General features: G+C 40.5%; 1 protein-coding gene across 3 annotated transcripts in view; it reads right to left on the reverse strand.

The window, feature by feature from the left end:
* Positions 1 to 10,119: 10,119 nt before the first annotated feature.
* LOC128022668 (retinoic acid receptor gamma-A-like) overlaps positions 10,120 to 20,623 on the reverse strand; it is a 34,974-nt gene continuing 24,470 nt past the window's right edge. For 2 of the 3 annotated variants that reach the window (XM_052610450.1, XM_052610451.1), the window contains 7 exons: positions 19,241 to 19,389; positions 16,531 to 16,672; positions 16,129 to 16,292; positions 15,167 to 15,343; positions 14,010 to 14,214; positions 13,560 to 13,718; positions 10,120 to 13,034 (listed from right to left, as the gene is read on the reverse strand). In XM_052610450.1, coding sequence (XP_052466410.1) covers positions 12,712 to 13,034; positions 13,560 to 13,718; positions 14,010 to 14,214; positions 15,167 to 15,343; positions 16,129 to 16,292; positions 16,531 to 16,672; positions 19,241 to 19,389 — 1,319 coding nt within the window. In that variant the 3' untranslated portion in view covers positions 10,120 to 12,711. Of the gene's footprint in view, positions 13,035 to 13,559; positions 13,719 to 14,009; positions 14,215 to 15,166; positions 15,344 to 16,128; positions 16,293 to 16,530; positions 18,807 to 19,240; positions 19,390 to 20,623 lie in introns of those variants that run through there. The other variant, XM_052610452.1, reaches the window with a different exon arrangement.

Consider the following 20,623-nt stretch of genomic DNA (forward strand, 5'->3'; position numbering starts at 1 on the left):
AAGTAGTCCAAATAACCTGTGTCCCACTGAAGCCATCATAATTACAATTCAAGGAGTTACTTGTCATTTCCACAAATTAAGAATTGGACACTGCCTTAAATGTGACCAGTGGACATTAACATTACTCATACAAACACTTGGATGATTAATTGCAAACACATCCATTATGCGCATTTACAGTAGCCTATTTTACTTATTTTGTTAATCTGTCTATTTAATCCATCTCATCTATTTCTTTTATCTATTTTTATTTAGCTTTTTTTCTATCTAATTGATTTGATCTAATCTATAATCTGAAACAAAACTTTCTCTTTTTTTTGTTATAGCAGCTGTATTTGCCTTTTTACATATTATATGTTTCACCATCATTGTAGCATTTTTCAGCTTTTTTGGTTCCTTACTGATTGCTTTGTTCCGTAACCAAAATGCAATCACATGACAACATCTACATCAGTCATTGGCCATGACATATTTCCTACACTGCTTTTCGATTGGTCATAAATTCCGTGTGGTAAAATTCCAACATAATAGGAAAAGCCAGCAAACAACACACGGAGACAACTACAGGACAATATGACTGCACGGGCTGGTTTTGTCCCTGGCCATAATCTAGTACATTATTTGTATACACCACAATATGCAAAAAATTTATTTCTAAATTGAAGCGCGGATGCTGCTTGAAACGTTTCTAATGCACTGCAAACGGCTCGTAACTTCAAGCCGGAGGCGTGCATTAATTCTTCTTAACTCTGACATGCTCATGGTCATCTGACCAAATTTCTATGAGGCTCCGCACCTCCTCACAACTCAAAGTTTGTCCACGAGCTACCATGCTAAAGTGCAAACTGTCAACAAACACTTCCTCATCCCATAATGCAAAATGCAGCTGATTACGGCAGCTGGTTTAGTCCAAAAATTATCAGTACTTTTTGCAGTTGGGTCTGTTCGAGGTCGGATCACGTTCTCACCACAAACGAACCGCTCCAGAGTTCGTTTGAAAGCGTACCGAGACCACCTCTTCCACCAGGTCGATACGCTTTCAAACAATCTCTGGAGCGGTTCGACAATGTTTATTTACTTATTTTTTATTCAACAGAAGTCCCATATTTGATATGATAGAGTAGGCCTATATTGCTTTTTATGTAGTAGCCTATTTTATTTAGAGTTTTGTCGAAAGACTAAAGTCATGAAACAGCCTGTTTGACATCAAGTTCAGGTCAGAAACCCTGAACACTCACACATAAACCTTTCCAAAAGGTCAGATGGCTAAATAATAAGTTCACAGTAATAACTGGAAATTTGTTTGTGTTTTGCACGCGTGTGTGTGTGTGTGCGCATGAATAAGTGCAGACACAATTATCCATTTTGATGGACTATTGCATATGAAAAGAATAAAAAAATCATTATATTTAAAAAACAAGAGCTTTGAAAGTTTTGTGGCAGATTTCTGACACTACATTCACACATGCCCTTCTGTGACACCATAGATAGTCGCTTGCATTTATATGTGTTTTCATTTACATTAATCTAAATGTCCAGATATACTGCACTTGTAACAAACGGACTGGTAACAGAGGGTAAGTGAAAGTGAAAGTTGTGACATTTGCCAAGTGGTGTACTGGAATTATTGAAATCGGACAGTATAGACAGAGGGAGAGTTGCAGGTGGATAGAGGATGAGAGAACTTGAAATCTGTTCCCGGGATATGAACTGTGGTCCACGGTCCGAAATCTGTTGTGATGAGCCTGGTCGACCGACTTGTGACAGTACCCCCTCCTTCAGGGTCCGCTACTGAGGGCCGACTATCTCAGCGATGTGGTGGTTTTCCTCTGCGTCTGGGAGCAGGACGATCTGGGTGAGAGGTATGGAATTCTTCTAGGAGTATAGGGTCTAGGATTGCTGTCTCTAGGGACCCAGGAGCGCTCTGCTGAGCCGTAATCCTCCCAGTCAACGAGGTACTAGAATCTGCCAACACGCCACCGGGAATCCAGGATCTCCTTAACTTTTTAGATGGCTCCTTCTTCTAATAGTAATAGGAGAGGGGGTTCTTCTGTCTGGCCAGGCTCTGTGGAGACAGGAGGGTGAAAATGTTTTAGGAGTGAGACATGGAAGGTAGGGTGAATCTTGTACTGAGGTGGAAGTTGGAGTATGTAAGTGACTGGGTTGATTTGTTCCTGGATGGTAAAGGGGCTGACAAATCTGGGACTCTTTCTTGCAGGGCAGGCAAAGCTGGATGTCGTGGGTGGACAGACAGACCTTCTGTCCCGGATGGTAGATTGGAGTAGGTGTTTGGCGAAGGTCGGCTGCCATCTTCTATCTGCACACTGCCCGTTGAAGGTGATGGTGAGCCTCGTCCCAGACTCTCACTCTCCCGGTACCAGTAGTCAACTGCAGGAAAATCGGAGTGGTCTCCTGACCAAGGGAAGAGAGGAGGCTGGTAACCGAGCATGCGCTGGAATGGTGTAAGACCCTTGGATGGTTGCCAGAGTGAATTCTGCACGTACTCATCCCAGCCCAGGAACTGGTTCCAGGAGTCCTGGTGGCCATGGCAGAAGGTCCAGAGGAAGCGACCTACTTCCTTTATCTTCCATTCTGATTGACCATTGTATTGTTGATGATAACCTGGGGAGAGACTTACAGTCACACCTAGGAGTGAGATAAAGGATTTCCATACCCGGGATATGAATTGTGGTCCACGGGTCCGCAGGGAGTCCAAATTGGCGGAAGACCCAATTGAATAGGAGCTCTGCTGTTTCTAAGGCAGTGGGAAGACCCTGTAAGGGGATGAGCCAACAGAATTTAGAGAACCTACAGTATCAACAAAAAAAGGGATGGGCAGCTCCCTCGAGCCAGTGTCACCATTCCTCCGAAGCTAATATGATCGCTATTAGCTCCTGGTTTCCAATGTCATAGTTTTTCTCAGGCGGGCTGAGCTTCTGGGAGAAGAAGGCGCATTGATGGAGTCAGGAAGGAGTCCCCTGCCACTGTGAAAGTACTGCTCCAACTCCAGTGGTCGAGGTGTCCACCTCTACCTCGAAAGGTAGGTTTGAGGGTTGTAAAGGCTTTAGTGGTGGCTGGGGTCCAAGACAGAGATTTAGGTTTGTTTTGGGGAAGGACAGTGATGGGACGGGTGATTGAGCTGTAATTCTTAATGAAACAACGATAGAAATTAGCAAAACCTAAGAAGCGTTGGAGTTCTTTTATGGTTGATGGGAGTGTCCAGGAGGTGATGGCTCCGATCTTCCCCTCGTCCATGTGAATATCTGTGAACTGACGGCTGATGGAAGGTGCATAGATGGAATTCTCGTAACCGGGTTAGGAATGCTTTAACATGTTGGCGGTGTTCGTCCAGGCTCCGAGAGTAGATGATGATATCATCGATGTAAACTATAACGAAGTGGTTGAGGTACTCTCGGAGCACTTCATGCATAAATTCCTGGAAGACTGTTGACTAGGCCATACGGCATCACCCTATACTCATAGTGGCCAGTAGGGGTAACAAATGCAGTCTTTCATTCGTCTCCTTCTCGGACGCGGATGAGATTATATGAACAGGGGATGTAGATGGAACTATATAACCTTGATTCAGACAGGAACCACTTTGGCAAGTTTACTTGAGTTTATTGAACACAATTATCTTTGGCGGTATGGTTCCTTATGGGGGTTCTTGCTCCCAGAATAATTTAACATACAAGAGCTTTAACATTAACCCCCCGGAACCATGAATTTAGAAATACATAATAATTAAGACTTTTAATAAAGTCTTTAAGCAAATGGTGATAATCATGTAGATGTGGCAGTGGTACGTCTATCCTATAGCCTGGTTATGAAGATGGGTCTCTCTCCGCAAAGAGGTCCATACCAGCTAAGATTTTTGGAAGCCTAGTGATCTGAAACAAACAAGACAACAGCAAGAAGGTGCACAGTAATGTGCTCATGCTTATAATGGGGAGGGAGGGTTGCGAGTCGTTGAGCATACTTACCAAGCAGTAGTGCCACGTATATATATGTCCCGTGTCTAATAGGAGAGATGTGGTGATTGGAGCGATTTGACAGCTGACCGCATCAGCTGTACACAGCCTTGCCTCCGTGGCCTGACTGAACTGACGCTGCGCTCGATTTCAGTGCCTCTTCAGTGTACTCCTCCATGGCCTTTCTGTTCTGGGAGAGAGAGCAGGTAGATCTTCCCACGAGGCACTGTTGCACCCAGAACCAGATCTATGGTGCAATCCCAAGGGCAGTAAAAAGGAAGTTGTGAGGCTTTGTTATGGGCAGAAGATGTCACTAAATTCTCGGTAGCAAGAGGGTATTTCTACTGACCATTTGTCAACCGGACTTTCGGTGGATGTGGTATTAATGGGTAAGATTTCTGAGGGTTTCATGGGCGGTGATGGTCTGTGAGGGAAGCAGGATGGAAAACACTGGTCATCCCACCAGAGGATTTCACCTGTTGACTATGAGATAACTGGGTTATGCTGAACCAGCCATGCATGACCGAGAATGATGTCTGCAGTTGATTCTTCTAGTACTAGGAAGTTGATGGATTCAACATGTAACAAGCCACCGGTTATTAGTATTGGATCCACATTGTACCTTATATGCCAGTGGTTAAGGGGTTTTCCGGTGATGGTGATCACTTGGTAGGTGGTTTCAGTTGAGGTGGGATATAACCTGTGCTGGCTGCAGAGATCTCCCGAGATGAAGTTCCTGGCTGACCCAGAGTCGAGGAGGGCGGTAACTGGAAAAGTGACGTTGTCATCAGTAAGTTGTACAGTGGTGGTGAGTGGGTTCACCTTAATAGGAGATGGTTTGATGTAACTCACCGCTGGACATGGTGGGTGAAGGGGGCAAGCCAAGATGTGATGGGCCCCTGAGCCACAGTAAAAACATAGTCCCTGGGTCAGCTGCCTCTGCCGCTCAGTCAGAGTGAGACGATGGCTATCGGTTTGCATGGGTTCAGGGTCAGATTCCAGAGGATTCTGGGGTTCGGTACGGCGGTACCGTGTGGGTGGTTGAGCTGGTGAGCAGTCTTGGAAGCAGTATTGAAGATGGTTGGAGCATCTTATAGTGAGCTGAATGAATCTTTCCAGACCACATGAATCATCGTATGCGGCCAGGTGGAAGAGAAGTTTGGGTTCCAGACCTTGACAGAATGCTGTGAGAAGGGATGCCTCATTCCAGCCACTGGCCGGAATACTGATGTATGGTCATCTTGCCCTGTTTTAGATTATACAATTGCTCACCCACTGACGAATCACCTTATGTCGTGCAAAAGACTTCCCGGAAGTGAGCGATGAAGTTCTCCAGAGATCGGGTAGCTGGACCAGCTTGTGTCCATATCGTCTCAGCCCAACGCAGAGCGGGACCTGTGAGAGATGAAATGATAAAGGTGATTTTTGATTGTTCATTGGGATATAATTGAGGTTGTCTCAATGGCTAGAGAACACTGGAGGAGAAACCAGTTGCAGTCCTCTGCCAATCCAGAGTATGGCACTGGTCTGACTACCGGGCTGGAGTAGACAATGTTAGCCAGAGAATAAGATGCAGGATGTTGTGGTGGATGAGCCTTGGCCAAAAGAGCTGGGGAAGTGGCGTGAGATGTCAATAAACACCGCAATGAATCCACCAGTTCCTGGAATGGGTCGGGTTTGCTCATCCTCAGCATTGCTGTCCAATCTCTGGTAACAAACGGACTGGCGGCAGAGGGTTAGTGGTATACTGGATTTTATTGAAACCGGTAAGTATAGACAGAGGGGAGTTTCAGGTGGATGGAGGATGAGAGAACTTGAAATCTGGATGTATTCTTGCCGTATGTGGTGACCAGACTTGCGGTTGAGAGCACACGCCTCAGTGATGGTGGGTAATGGAGGTATAGGAGAATAGCTGGAGCCACTGAAAGGAGATGGAGTATTGCTGGAGAGAAGTTAAGCACAAGAGGTAAGTTTGAAGGAGTCAATGCTAGTAACTTTGGCAGTGGAATGTTCCATTGATAAGTCACGAGATCGGACGATGAGATGAACTGAGGTGTGTGCTTATATAATGCTGGAGAAATTGGTGATTGAATCGTGAATAGTTGCTGGTGATTAATACTCAGGTCAGGGAGTGCGCTGTGATGACCCTGACCGACTTGTGACAGCATTCTTTTTTTGTACATACAGTATACAAATATACCTACATATGCACACACACATATACATTATATATATATATATATATATATATATATATATATATATATATATATATATATATATATATATATATATATACCAAAACTAGATGAAAATTAATAAACATCTTAAATTCTGAGTTTTGTAATGAATGTTGAAAATGAATGAGGGAAAACAAAAGAATTACAAAAATAATCAGTATATTTAATACCAAATTTGGCTATTCAGAGGTTTGTCAGTGAGCTATTATTTCATGATATGATGATTGCTCAACAGCCATAACCAAACTAGTAGCATACTGGTACTTTTTTTTTTTCATGAAATGAGTCTAAACACCCAAAGAGAAAGAGGATGAGTAAACTGATGGCATGAGAAATTATTCAGCACACAGATGATGATATTCTCTCATCTATGGTAACAGTAGGTATATATACTGAAATACTCAATATAAGTATTAAGCAAACTAAAAAAATAACAAAAGTACTAGTAACAGAGCTAAAACACACCTTGACTAGCCCCATTTTATCTATAAATTCATATTGTACCCAGTTTTCTCCAGCTGCGGACAGAAATACACTTTTAGTCATACATTTCTTATTTGTGAAACTGTGTGCAAGTCTCCCCATATTTGGTGATGTTATGTATCAAATACACTATTAATAGATCTTTTTGACTAGTGTATTTCACTTTTGTCCAATGCAATTATGTGAGACTAAAGAAGCAAGTCATTTGTAATTTTAACAAGTTCAGTTTCTGTGCAATGGTGGGACATTAATGAAATTCTTCATACAGATCTTTTTTTTTTTTTTTTTTTTGCAGGAAGGAGCACATACAGTATTGTTCAAAATAATAGCAGTACAATGTGACTAACCAGAATAATCAAGGTTTTTAGTATATTTTTTATTGCTACGTGGCAAACAAGTTACCAGTAAGTTCAGTAGATTGTCAGAAAACAAACAAGACCCAGCATTCATGATATGCACGCTCTTAAGGCTGTGCAATTGGGCAATTAGTTGAAAGGGGTGTGTTCAAAAAAATAGCATTGTCTACCTTTGACTGTACAAACTCAAAACTATTTTGTACAAACATTTTTTTTTTCTGGGATTTAGCAATCCTGTGAATCACTAAACTAATATTTAGTTGTATGACCACAGTTTTTTAAAACTGCTTGACATCTGTGTGGCATGGAGTCAACCAACTTGTGGCACCTCTCAGCTGTTATTCCACTCGATGATTCTTTAACAACATTCCACAATTCATTCACATTTCTTGGTTTTGCTTCAGAAACAGCATTTTTGATATCACCCCACAAGTTCTCAATTGGATTAAGGTCTGGAGATTGGGCTGGCCACTCCATAACATTAATTTTGTTGGTTTGGAACCAAGACTTTGCCCGTTTACTAGTGTGTTTTGGGTCATTGTCTTGTTGAAACAACCATTTCAAGGGCATGTCCTCTTCAGCATAGGGCAACATGACCTCTTCAAGTATTTTAACATATGCAAACTGATCCATGATCCCTGGTATGCGATAAATAGGCCCAACACCATAGTAGGAGAAACATGCCCATATCATGATGCTTGCACCTCCATGCTTCACTGTCTTCACTGTGTACTGTGGCTTGAATTCAGAGTTTGGGGGTCGTCTCACAAACTGCCTGTGGCCCTTGGACCCAAAAAGAACAATTTTACTCTCATCAGTCCACAAAATGTTCCTCCATTTCTCTTTAGGCCAGTTGATGTGTTCTTTGGCAAATTGTAACCTCTTCTGCACATGCCTTTTTTTTAACAGAGGGACTTTGCGGGGGATTCTTGAAAATAGATTAGCTTCACACAGACGTCTTCTAACTGTCACAGTACTTACAGGTAACTCCAGACTGTCTTTGATCATCCTGGAGGTGATCATTGGCTGAGCCTTTGCCATTCTGGTTATTCTTCTATCCATTTTGATGGTTGTCTTCCGTTTTCTTCCACGTCTCTCTGGTTTTGCTCTCCATTTTAAGGCATTGGAGATCATTTTAGCTGAACAGCCTATCATTTTTTGCACCTCTTTATAGGTTTTCCCCTCTCTAATCAACTTTTTAATCAAAGTACGCTGTTCTTCTGAACAATGTCTTGAACGACCCATTTTCCTCAGCTTTCAAATGCATGTTCAACAAGTGTTGGCTTCATCCTTAAATAGGGGCCACCTGATTTACACCTGTTTCTTCACAAAATTGATGACCTCAGTGATTGAATGCCACACTGCTATTTTTTTGAACACACCCCTTTCAACTAATTCAACTAATTGCCCAATTGCACAGCCTTAAGAGCGTGCATATCATGAATGCTGGGTCTCATTTGTTTTCTGAGAATCTACTGAACCTACTGGTAACTTGTTTGCCACGTAGCAATAAAAAAATATACGAAAAACCTTGATTATTCTGGTTAGTCACATTGTACTGCTATTATTTTGAACAATACTGTAAATTAAAGATTTGAAATGGGCCTATAATTTGCCAGTTCACTAGGATCTAGGTGTGGTTTCTTAATAGTAGGCTTAATAACCACCAGCTTGAATGGTTTTGGGACGTGACCTAGAAGCGATTCTTTAGCTACAGTTAACAACTCTTTCAGTAATTTAGTGTGTACAGGATCTAATAAACATGTTGTTGGTTTAGATGCAGTGATAAGTTTATTTAGCTCTTCCTGTCCTATAGTTGTAAAGCACTGCAGTTTATCTTTGGGTGCAATGGATGAAACTGAAGTAGAATCTACATCTATTTTATCAGTGAAGAAATTCATAAAGTCATTTCTATTAAACTGTTATTTGTTAATCTAGCCACTGTGCTAAATAAAAACCTTGGATTGTTTTAGTTATTTTAAATGAGTTTGTGTATATGCTCTGCCCTAGCAGTTTTTAGAGCCTGTCTATAGCTGGACATACTGATTTTCCATGCAATTCTAAAAACTTCTAAGTTAGTTTTTCTTCATGCGTTCAAGAGTACAAGTTTCTTTCTTGAGAGAGTGAGTATTACTGTTATACCATGGCACAGTACGTTTTTCTCTAACCTTTTTCAATTTGATGGGGGCAACAGCTTCTAATGTATTAGAGAAAATAGTGCCCATGTTGCTAGTCATTTCGACTAGTTCATGTGTATTTTTGGGTACAAAGAGCAGTTGAGGTAAATCAGGCAGGTTATTTGCAAATCTGTCTTAGATGGCTGGAACAATAGTTCTGCACAGATGATAACGCTGAGCCATACAGTTAATATCAGTGATTCCCAGCATGCACAATACAAGGAAATGGTCTGTAATATCATCACATTGAGGTACAATATCTATATCAGTAAGATCGATTCCATGCGATATAATTAAATCTAGTGTATGATTAAAATGATGAGTGGGCCTGGAGACATTTTGAAGTCCTCTTCAGTGTGTCCGTCTGCCTCCGGGGCTCTCATTGGCCTTCAGGATCGTGGGTATCTGCACAGAAACATCAAGAACACAAACACCAGGGAAACAGTGAGTGTGCACTTTACCTTTCGGCAAGTGTAGTATGGACATGTCGGATATGGATTATTTAATTGTTGTAATTTTTTTGAAATTCTTATCTTCATTATCTGAATATTTCTGATTTCTACTTTTTAATGGATCTTTGATGGTGTGGTAAATTTGTAAAACAAAATCTGCAGTGGCACAGTATATATATATATATATATATATATATATATATATATATATATATATATATATAAAGAAATAGAAGAAAAAGAAAAAGGTAGCCAGACATTATGTGGATATATTGTATCCCTGTTTTAGGGATTTTCATTTGCAGGCACAGTAAGATATTTGTAACAATAAGTTGTGAAAGGCATTTGAAATGTTTCTTGCAAGGCACATAACCGAGAGAAATGTTAAAGACAAGAAAACACAAATTAAAATGGGAAGATGAGACATGGAGAAAAACAAATACAAACAAACTTTTAATGCTTGCTTAAAATTATGCTAAAAGGGGTTCATTTTGTAAGAAAGAACACATACGCTGCTTTTGTAAAACCACATATAAAGACTTAGTAGAAAAGACTAATAAACACAAATCAACACAAATAATTTTGTAAAATTAAAAATGTGCATTAAAACACACACTTGTTTATGTATTCCTCTTAGCCTTAAATGCCTTAAAACCCAAAAGAGATACAAAGCCACAAATAAAATTACAAATTTAGCAACAAATAATGCAACTAACCAAACAGATCATACACACATGTTCCAAACCACCATTCTTCAATAAGGAACATTTTACCTCTACTGCACTAAATCACAAAATAAAAGCAAAAAAGATAAACACTATTTAAGAAAGAAAATAAAAAGCAAACATCTCTGATATAAAATCTAAAATATTTAATTCACCACACAGACATTGAGTCTGGAGGAGGAGGAAAAAAAGTATGCCAAAAACATTTGCTCTGATATTTCACAAAAATATTAACCTGTGACCTTCTTGAATTACACTTTGCCAATGACTGCTACATTTATATTTATACATTTATCAACGTTGAACTGACATAGGTGAACAGTTAATGCATTTTTAGGGACTTTTATCATATTTCCAGAGACATGGCTATGTTCCCTTGGTTAATTGCATTGTGAACATACAGTACACACCATATGTACATGCCGAAACTTAAACTGCAAATTTATCTTTGGTCTGAAGATCCAAGTATAGAGTCTAGAAGAGATCAAATAAATCTAAGGAGTACCACTGTTTACTGCTGCCGCTGCAGGCCATATTTACCCTGTCACATATCCGGATCAGTGCATTTACACTAAGCTGCTAGACTTATGATCACTGCAGATTTATCCAGCGCACCCTGTGGTAATCATGCATTCATTCTGCTCTAAAATCTTTGGAAAGATCTCATTTTGTAGTCTAAGCATACTTAAATTTCGGCTGATCATTACATTGGTGGTACATACAGACGTACTCCTCCACACTGTGAGAGGATGCCAATAGAGATAGACAAGGAATTCTGGGAGCAAACACAGTTCATCATGTGCATCACTGACTACAGATAGAACAAAAATCTAACAAGATGAGGATAAATAAGCAATAAATAATAATACAAATAAATGTGTAGCCTATGATGTGTTTGTTTATATTTGAAAATATTTTAAGATAACAGCATTACAAAAAAGGTTGAAAAGTCTGAGATGTCCTTTTGATGCATTCAAATAAAATGGTTTAAAAGTAAATAAAGAGTAGAAAGATGAAAGCGGAAAAAGAGCACTCTTTACACTTTTAAGCATGTAGTATACAAGTACAAATGCACGCAGCTTACAATCTTAAACCACATGGCTCTATCCCAAATATCTTACAGTACTGCGTCTATATATGCAGCAAACAGAAGCTTATGACTTGTTTTGTAACACTGTTCTGTTTTGTGACGAGGTATAACGTTGTTATCAGTGGTGTGCACACACCTCAGAGAAATGAATGTATTTATAGTCAGTTATTACGAAACTGACAGGAACAGCTTGTGGACACCACTGCTCATAGTTGTTGAGATGCTCAGCTCATATTTGACTCTCTTTCTTTGTTTAACATATCATTATGTTATTGCTTTTAATACCTAACCATGCAACTCTTCTAGATCCCAGAGTAAAATGTTACATTTCAGCTTTTAATGTTACTTTTTGCTTAACGATATAGCATAGCTGAAGATAAAATATATGTGAATAGTGCATGCAGATTCTAATCTATGAGACTAGAAGATCAACCGTTGGTCCTTGATTTGCCCTGAGTGAAATGTTTGGTTTGTAATAATTTAATTTACTCTTTTGTCAATCTAAAAATGTAATTTTACAGTCTTCTAATGCCCAACACCCTAATGCTGGTGTAAGTGTCAATTTCAGACGCAGAGCTGTATGGCTGTGAATTTGGAATATGTCTATAACACATAAAACATACTGAAAGAAACAAAGAGTTGCTGAAAATATACAAAATGAAATATAACTGAGACAATGAAACATCAAGTTACATTATGCAGAAAAATGTACGTTTTGAAACAGTTTTTAGACCACTGTCATGTATGTGGTTGTTTGCCTTTTTTCCATCATTGATCAATTCTGCATGTGCATCCATATACAGTCATGAAAAATATTTCCCTTACATAACAAGGCTTTGGGATGCATTCTCAAATATTTGGCATCTCCAAATGAAGTACAAAAAATGCTTACAACAAGTAACTTCCAGATATGGCACGATGGTTTATCATTCTCTGGTCTTGCACTCTTTCTTCCCTCTGTTCAGTTAGTCACACCGTCTGAAGTAACAGTGCTGGCACGTTCTTGAGGTTTTCTCTTTTAATGATCCATTTTTTCTCTTCTGCTTTTGGATAGTTGAGGGAAACCTTTGTTTTATTTTTTTGTCATATGAAGGTTATATTTTTGAGTCATTATGAAGAAAGTAAATGTTGTTTGTTTGACTGAATGAATCTGTTCGTAGCAACTGATCAGGTGTCTGATATCAAATGTTTGTGGCTGTTGTCTGTATGTCCAGCGGTCACTGTGCTCTTCCTGCCGCACTCGTTCTAGCTCCGCCCATGTCCACTTGCAGGAGTCCCCATTCCTCATCCTCACTGTCCCCTGCTTGGTCCCGTCCCTCCTCCACACACTCATCATCCTCATCTTCTTCATCCTCCAGAGCAGATTCCTCATCCCTCTCTTGTTTGATGGCCTGGATGGCGGGAGGTGGCAGGGGGGCCGAAACAGCATCTTTAGAGTCAGATTTCTCTTCAAAGATCTCAGGGTTCTCCAGCATCTCTCTGATCAGAGGCGGCATGGGCCCTGGGATCTCCATCTTTAAAGTGATGGCTCGCTCCGCTCCTAAACACACACACAAAGATAATCATCTTCATGGTTTGTGGTTTTAATCTCTTCATTTAGGTCCATATTTTACATATGTATCATTGGTGTGTAGTAGAGGTGTTCTCAGGTCTCAGGCCTGACCAAAATTGGCCCAAGTCACTTCTTGGACCCCACATGCATGAAATAATAAACAAATAATGGAAAGTTGGCATATTTTAAAAGATCTTGGGTCTTTTGGGGTCCATTTGGCAAAATTACCTGAGATTTAAAGCTACCAATGTCAATTGTAACCCGTGTCTGAGGCATTCCTCAGAATTTTGGACCTGAACCTTCTTGAGTCTTCGGTCGGACATCGTATTTTCAGATCTAAGCCGATCCATGAAGACTTCTAGCTTGTACATTAATAGAGTTTGCATCTAGTTGAAGTCAGATAGTACCACTAGGTGGTGCTCTCAGCAGTTATCAACTCGGTGAGTGCACTTGAAACATATCACAATGTCAATTTACAAGACTTTATCACATTTTTGATACTGTGTAACGTACCTTTGGTGCTGATGCCTCTGAGGTCAGTGACCTTCATCAACATTCGTGGGAACATGTGAGGTTTGTTGGGGCGTCGGCGGCGAGCGTAGATCTTTAACGCCTCTAGCAGAGGCTCCTGTAGCTGGTCCACCCGATGAGGTTCCTCCAGGTCCATGCGGTCTACTCATTCAGAGAGGCATGACATGTCAGTTAGAGTTCAATCACAGACAGGCATGAGAGTCGAAATGTTTATGAAAGGAGCAGGACAACCAGAGCAGCTACAGCTGAAGGTGCAAAGATTAAAACGTCACTCCGAGATAAGGTAAGCACACCATAGAACTTACTCACTCAAAAGATTTTAACTATATCAGCTATTTACTGTTAACCCAAGTCATAATTTCCTATTGTAATTGAGTATTTGATCTACAAGGAGTCGAAGAAATAAAGGACCACACTGAGAGACAGCAGTACCTCCGCAGATGAGGCAGATGGCGCTAAGGAGCCCTGTCTCTGTGTCGTCCATCTCCAGAGGCAGGAGCTGCCCGGCGAAAGCAAACACCAGGTCTGTGAGTGGACCGAAGCCAGCGTTGTGCATCTGTGTTCTGTTGAGGGTCAGTCCATCCGAGAAGGTCATAGTGTCCTGTTCTGGTGTGTAGCGAGTACAAATCCGTAACATCTGTAAAGTTGAATTCCACAATTAAGAAAAATAAAAAAACTACCATGCACGGTCTCTCTTTTTTCTTCTTCTCATAATCCCACGTCATGTGAACTGAATTTCTAAAGGCCCATCCATGCTGCACAGACAGACGTAGACCAAAGCCAAAAGTCACCATATTACAATATGTCACCTCTCAGACATTTCTAGAACCAACAAACAATCGCAGACCAACGCCAGCAGACACTGAAAGGAGGAACATACTGATCCGATAAAAATCTGTCAAACATGTCTGTTGCCACTTGTCCGCATCTGTCCATGCCACATGAATCAGCCTTAAGGGATAGTTCACCTAAAAGAGAAAATTCTGTCATCATTTACTGCTGGACACACACAAACACAAATGTTTTGAAAAATGTTATGGAAGTCAATGGCTACCGTCAACTGCAACCTCATTCTTCAGAATTCAGCAGAAGAAAGAAACTCATTCAGGTTTGGAACAAGTGTAGAGAGAGAGAGAGAGAGAGAGAGAGAGAGAGAGAGAGAGAGAGCAAGCGAGCAAATGATGACAGAATTTGGATTCTTTTGGTGAACTGTCCCTAAGATGTTGCATCTGTTGTAGTAAAATGTAAAACTTAGAACCTTACATTCTACCCACTTTCAATGTGCTGCTACATTTATTCTTTCAATGCAAGAATACAAAGAAACTTTGTTGTATATTCCAGGTTGTTGATGCGTGGGAACAGAGCGGTCTGGAGTCTGACGGAGGAGCTCCGGAACGATAGAAGGAGGAGTGTCGACAGCGTTAGACGAGAGAGGACCAGGTCTGGACTTTATTTTGTGTTTTGGTTCTGTTTGCATTTATTTTATTATTAAAGTTTTATTTAGATGTTCACCGGTTCCCGCCTCCTCCTTCCCATGACTATGAACTGTGTTACATTGATTATATGCATATAGTTTTTGTTGTATTTACCAGTATATCAAGGCAGGCAGATTTCAGTAAGGTGATCTGGTCTGCAATGGTGAGTGAAGTAAAACCTGGCAGACGTTTAGCAAACTCCACAATCTTTATAATGCACTTTGTGGAGAGCTCACTGAACTTATCCCACAGCCCAAGATCCAGCTGAACCCTATGATCCGCACTGGAATTCTGAAACAGAGAGAAAAACAGGAAAAGGTTTTAGTATTACTGGTTACATTTCAGTTTTGACTAGCCAGATGAAAATAAAGACTATTCACAATGCACATGCTGTATCTGTAATGCATTTCTGACTCGACATTCACATGAATAATATCTACAATGCAGTCTTGACTAATGAAAATCCCAGGCTCATATATCCATTATTCACAAGTTTAATTTAGATTTTATTTCAAACTAGTGATCATTTATTTTATCTCTCTATTTGCAAAAAAAGTTAGGCATAATAGCATATAGATGGTGCTAAAATTATGCTTTCATTTGGCGCTGTAAGCACTCATGAAGCATTTATTGTATGTAACATGCATAACTCATTGTATGTCATGTACTGTGCTGTGTCAGTTTTATGTTGTGTACTCGCCATGTCATGCTTGTCCAAGATCAATTTCTCTAAAATGGGACAATAAAGTATTCATTCATACATTCATTGCAGTGAATGTCAATATTTCATTTAACAGACAGAGATAGATAGATAGATAGATAGATAGATAGATAGATAGATAGATAGATAGATAGATAGATAGATAGATAGATAGATAGATAGATAGATAGATAGATAAAATTGGGACTAGTCACAGCATAAGATGTAACTAGTCCCTCCCACCCCACCCCCCTCCTTCTTTCATTTTATCCTAAAATCTTGATGCAGGACAAAAAGTGGATTTGCTGTCCCAATTAAACTGTTAATGTGGTTTAATAGATGTGTGAAGATGAGTGTGTGAGAGCTCAGGACTCACAGTTGTGTATTTCCCGAGCTGACAGAGTGAAGGGAAGGTTTCCCTGTGTGCTTTGCTGACTTTATTAACAAGTTCTTCCAGTTCTCCACTCAGCTCATAGCTTTCCGGAAGAACCACCTCTTCTTTTATGTCCTTCTTTTTCTTATTCCTGTCATTTCGGACCGCTTAAAAATAAAGACAAATACAAAAAATACAAAATGAACCAACCATGCAGCATTCATGGAAAACAACAACAACAATAAATGCTCCTTGTGTAGTATAGCTACTTTTAGGTTTTGTTCATGCCAGCTACCTCAAAACAAGATATTTTGCCACTACTCTAAAATACAACTTGCATGTCTTTATTGGTTGTGTGGACTGAGAACAGTATAGCTGGTGATAAGCCACTGCTTTGACTCTTACCTTCCTTAGACATGCCAACCTCAAAGCACTTCTGCAGCCGGCAGTACTGACAGCGATTCCGTGTCACCTTGCTGATCTGGCAGTTTTTGTCTCTGTGGCAGGTGTACACCATGTTCTTCTGGATACTGCGACGGAAAAACCCCTGATACGGAGATAAGGGAGAGAGACAGAAACACAAAAATATAAACTGGAAATAAAGGGAAGTTCATGATTCATTTTTGAACTCTAAAATAAAAGGCTCTGTGATTTCACGAAGCTTAGATTATGGAAATTACTCAGAATGTTGTTTAATAGAGAACTAACTTTATTAACTTCAACAGAGCAATCAGCAGAGGGCACTAAAGAGTAGATGTTTGAATGAAAACAAAGGTCTTTGATCTTGGCAGGAACACTAGATGGCAGCACTTCATTGCATTTGCCTAGTTTTATGCATGTGTTGTGATATAATGTAATTACATGTAATAGACATGTCTTATTTGTCAAAATCTTTAGAGTAAGCTGAATTTGCCATATATATTTTTTTTTTCCCACTATGGGGTTGAAACATGATTAATATTAGAGAATACATGCTCAGGTTTTGTTTTGTGTATTTGAGTACTGTGCACTTATAAAAGTGAAACAACCACGTCATGTTTAGAAGTGCATTTTACATTGGCCTTTTTGAAGTTTGTCTAAAAAAACCTAACAAATAACACTCTTCATAATTTTTTTTTTTTTAGTATTATCTTAGGTGAAAATTCTACTTTCATATTATAGTTAATTTAGGTTTTATTCATGGCAAAAAATAAAAATAAAAATAAAAACTTACTATTATGTTGACCTAATGTCAACCTCTTCTGAAGAGAGGCACATGAAGACAAAAGTAATCCAAATGATATTTAACAGTAATCCAAGATTATGAAGATCCATACAAAACACGGTAACAAAAGCAGCATACACAATTAAAGGTGCAATAGGTGATAGCTTTTTTGCTTTTGTTTTGTTACTGGTTGAAAGTTTCTTCACATCCCGATAGCAATCATTAAGTTAAGTGGTTTACATTTATTTATTTGTATTTATATATTCTGTGGAAGGCGTAGGACCAAGAAATGTACGTTCAATCAAAACACTTCAGTCCGAGCATTTTAAATATAGCTACCTACCTGTCAACGTATGTATCTGCATACCTCTGCGCACCCTGTTCACGCAGACAGAATACATCATTAGCGCATACACGCACGCTGTGCAGACAGAGCTAGAATGGCAGACAAACATCAACAACATCTTCCTTCCTGGTATTGTAGTATTTTTTAAGTTTTCTCGCTGGCTAATGACACATGATGTAGTCCAGCGTTTTCCAATTCCAGTGCTCGCGCACATATTTTCTATGTCTTACTGAGTTAACACAACCGATTCAGATGACCAACTCGAGCGGTCAATGAACCATGTTCCAATCGATATGATCCCTATACCTTGTTCATTGCTCCCTACTCCCTGAACAGGGGTTTATTTCATGTTAAATATGTTGTCTCTAGTATTCTGGTTTGTGAGTTTAGGGGGCGTGGCTTTGGACAGCGATTGCAGGGAGGGTGGGACGTTCACTTTCAGTGCTTGCAGGCTAATGTTAGCATTTTCCAAGATCTCCTATTGCACCTTTAATAATTGGCCGCAAACTGAACTGAAAGGGGAATTTATGTAGGATAAGATAACGAGGGAAAGAGAGATGAGGATGATAACTAATCAAACACAGGTGACCTGAATTAACTAATCAAAGGACGACAGAAACCAAATGAAAACACCAAAGAATTCCATTACTGTGACAGTACTCCCCCCTCCGGCCAGACACGACTTTGTGCCATAACAAAAACAAAGGAGGGATGGAGGGGACTAAGGAGGAGGACATAGGAGGTGGATGACCAAGGTGGTGTTGACAGAGGGAGGAATCATGGCGGATCAGACAGAGAGAGTAGCCAGGATGGAGACAGGAGGAGCCAGACAGGACCCAGACTGTAACCAGCATGATGGCCCACTGTGGAGCCGATGGAGGGAGGAGCCATGGTGGAGGAATGGCTGATGACTCCAGGGAGCCGTCCAACAGTGGCTGAGAAGGTGGGAGAGGAGCCCGGGCAGTGGGGAGGGTCCAGATGGCTCAGGTGACCGAGGCGTAGGTGGGGATCCAGTCACCCGCGGTGGAGCCGGAGCAACAGAGGACCAAGGTGAAGCTGGAGGGAGGGAAGAGCCCGAACGAAGCGGTGGAACAGATCGACGAGGTGCAGCTGGAGGATTGGAGTCACGCTCTTGTGAAGGGAGGCGCATGAAGATGAAGATAATCCAAATAACATTTAATATAATCCAAGATGATGAAGATTCATAGAAAACACAGGGTAACACAAGCAGCACACACTGCTAATAACTAGCTGCTAACTGAACTGAAAGAGGAACTTAAATAGAGTGAGATAACGAGCGACAGACAGGTGAGGATGATAACTAACCAAACACAGGTGAACTGAATTGACTAATCAAAGGACAGCAGGAATTAATGAACTGGGGTGAGCTAAATGAACCATGACTGTGACACCTACAGTACATTAAGTAAAATTTTGGCTTGGTCCTAACAAAATATGCTGATTAAGTATTGTGTACAGTATGATCTTATTAAAATAAATAATATTTATTTGTTTATGGATGTCTGTATTTGGGTAAAACAACAACAACAACAACAAATCCATACCTTGCAGCCTTCACAAGAGCTGACCCCATAATGGTAGCCAGAAGATTTGTCCTGGCACACAAAGCAGGGTTTATAGACACGAGGAGGAGGGGGTGGAGAAGGAGAACTGGGAACCATCTCCTCTGAGCTTGTGCTCTGGGTCTCCACCGCTGCGGAAATCCAAAAGAAAAAGAACAGATGATTAGTGGTGATTACTAAGGTGATTACCTTCTACCCCCACGGACAAATTATGCACTGAAAACATCACTCTTGAAATTTAAAAAAAATCTATTTATACTTTAAATGACCCCCCCCCCCCCATCCCTTTTCCCTTAACTGTTTAGAGTAAGTCTTTCCCTTGGCTAAGTTAATTATTTAGTAATGCTGCATCATCAAAGTCTATGAATAAATTGGAATGGGTTGCCATTTTAAAGAATATTAAGAATGAACGAGAGGAATACTGAATGGATGATGATTGAAGTTGTCAAATGCATTAGGAAGACTCTACCCAGGGGTATGAGCTGGAAGATAAATATTATGTGAGAACATTGAGAAGCAGAGGTGTTGAAAGAGAAGAGAGATGGAAAAAATGAACACCAGGACAGATGAATGAATTGATAATATGTTTTGACTGACACCTCAGCAAATGTTAAACTTGCTGTCACGCACCCAAATGCTACAACAGTCAGATTCATAAACACCCTGGACACCAGCCATACAGACACAGACATATAATCTAACACGGTTTGCCCAATTTAAACACCACCGTGTGGATTCAGTGATATATATTTTGCATAAAGTGCACGCTGTCACTCGGTTCAACTTTCACCTCTAGAGACCCTCTCTCCCCTCATGCTCTTGTTTCCTGGACCCTAAATTCCTCAGGCCTGGATGACTGGCTTTTTACTAGAGGTCCAGTCTCAAGATCGCCCGTAAATCCCATCTGTGGTCTGAGCAAGGCCTGAGCGGCAGTTTATTGGCAGTGAGTCACCTTGGCCAGCCATTCACTCCAGCAGCAGCTGTCCCCTCACTCTCCATGAGAGAAAAACAGCTAAAACGGGGTCTTCAGAACCCCACAGAGGCATCCCTTCCCCCTCCTCCTACTGAATGGAGCGGATCCCCTAAACATGCCTCTCATTCTCTCTTTCTCATCCTCCCCGTATATTCACTGCACGTTTAACAAGAGCAAAATGAGAGAAGGTATAGAAGAGAAATCTCATAAAGAATCAGGGGGGCTGGGGGAGGAGAGCTGGGAGAGACAGATGAAGAGTTTGTGAGAGAGGGTGAATTTGACTTTGACCTTGGCTTTGACAGCAACTTTGGCTTCTCAAGACTTGAACGTGAACCGAGGGTCACATAAATACTGCCAGTGATCTAATCACAACCTCAGCTGAGATCAAATGT

Source organism: Carassius gibelio, chromosome A11 (assembly GCF_023724105.1).
Source record: "Carassius gibelio isolate Cgi1373 ecotype wild population from Czech Republic chromosome A11, carGib1.2-hapl.c, whole genome shotgun sequence".
In the NCBI taxonomy this organism is placed as follows: Eukaryota; Metazoa; Chordata; class Actinopteri; order Cypriniformes; family Cyprinidae; genus Carassius; species Carassius gibelio.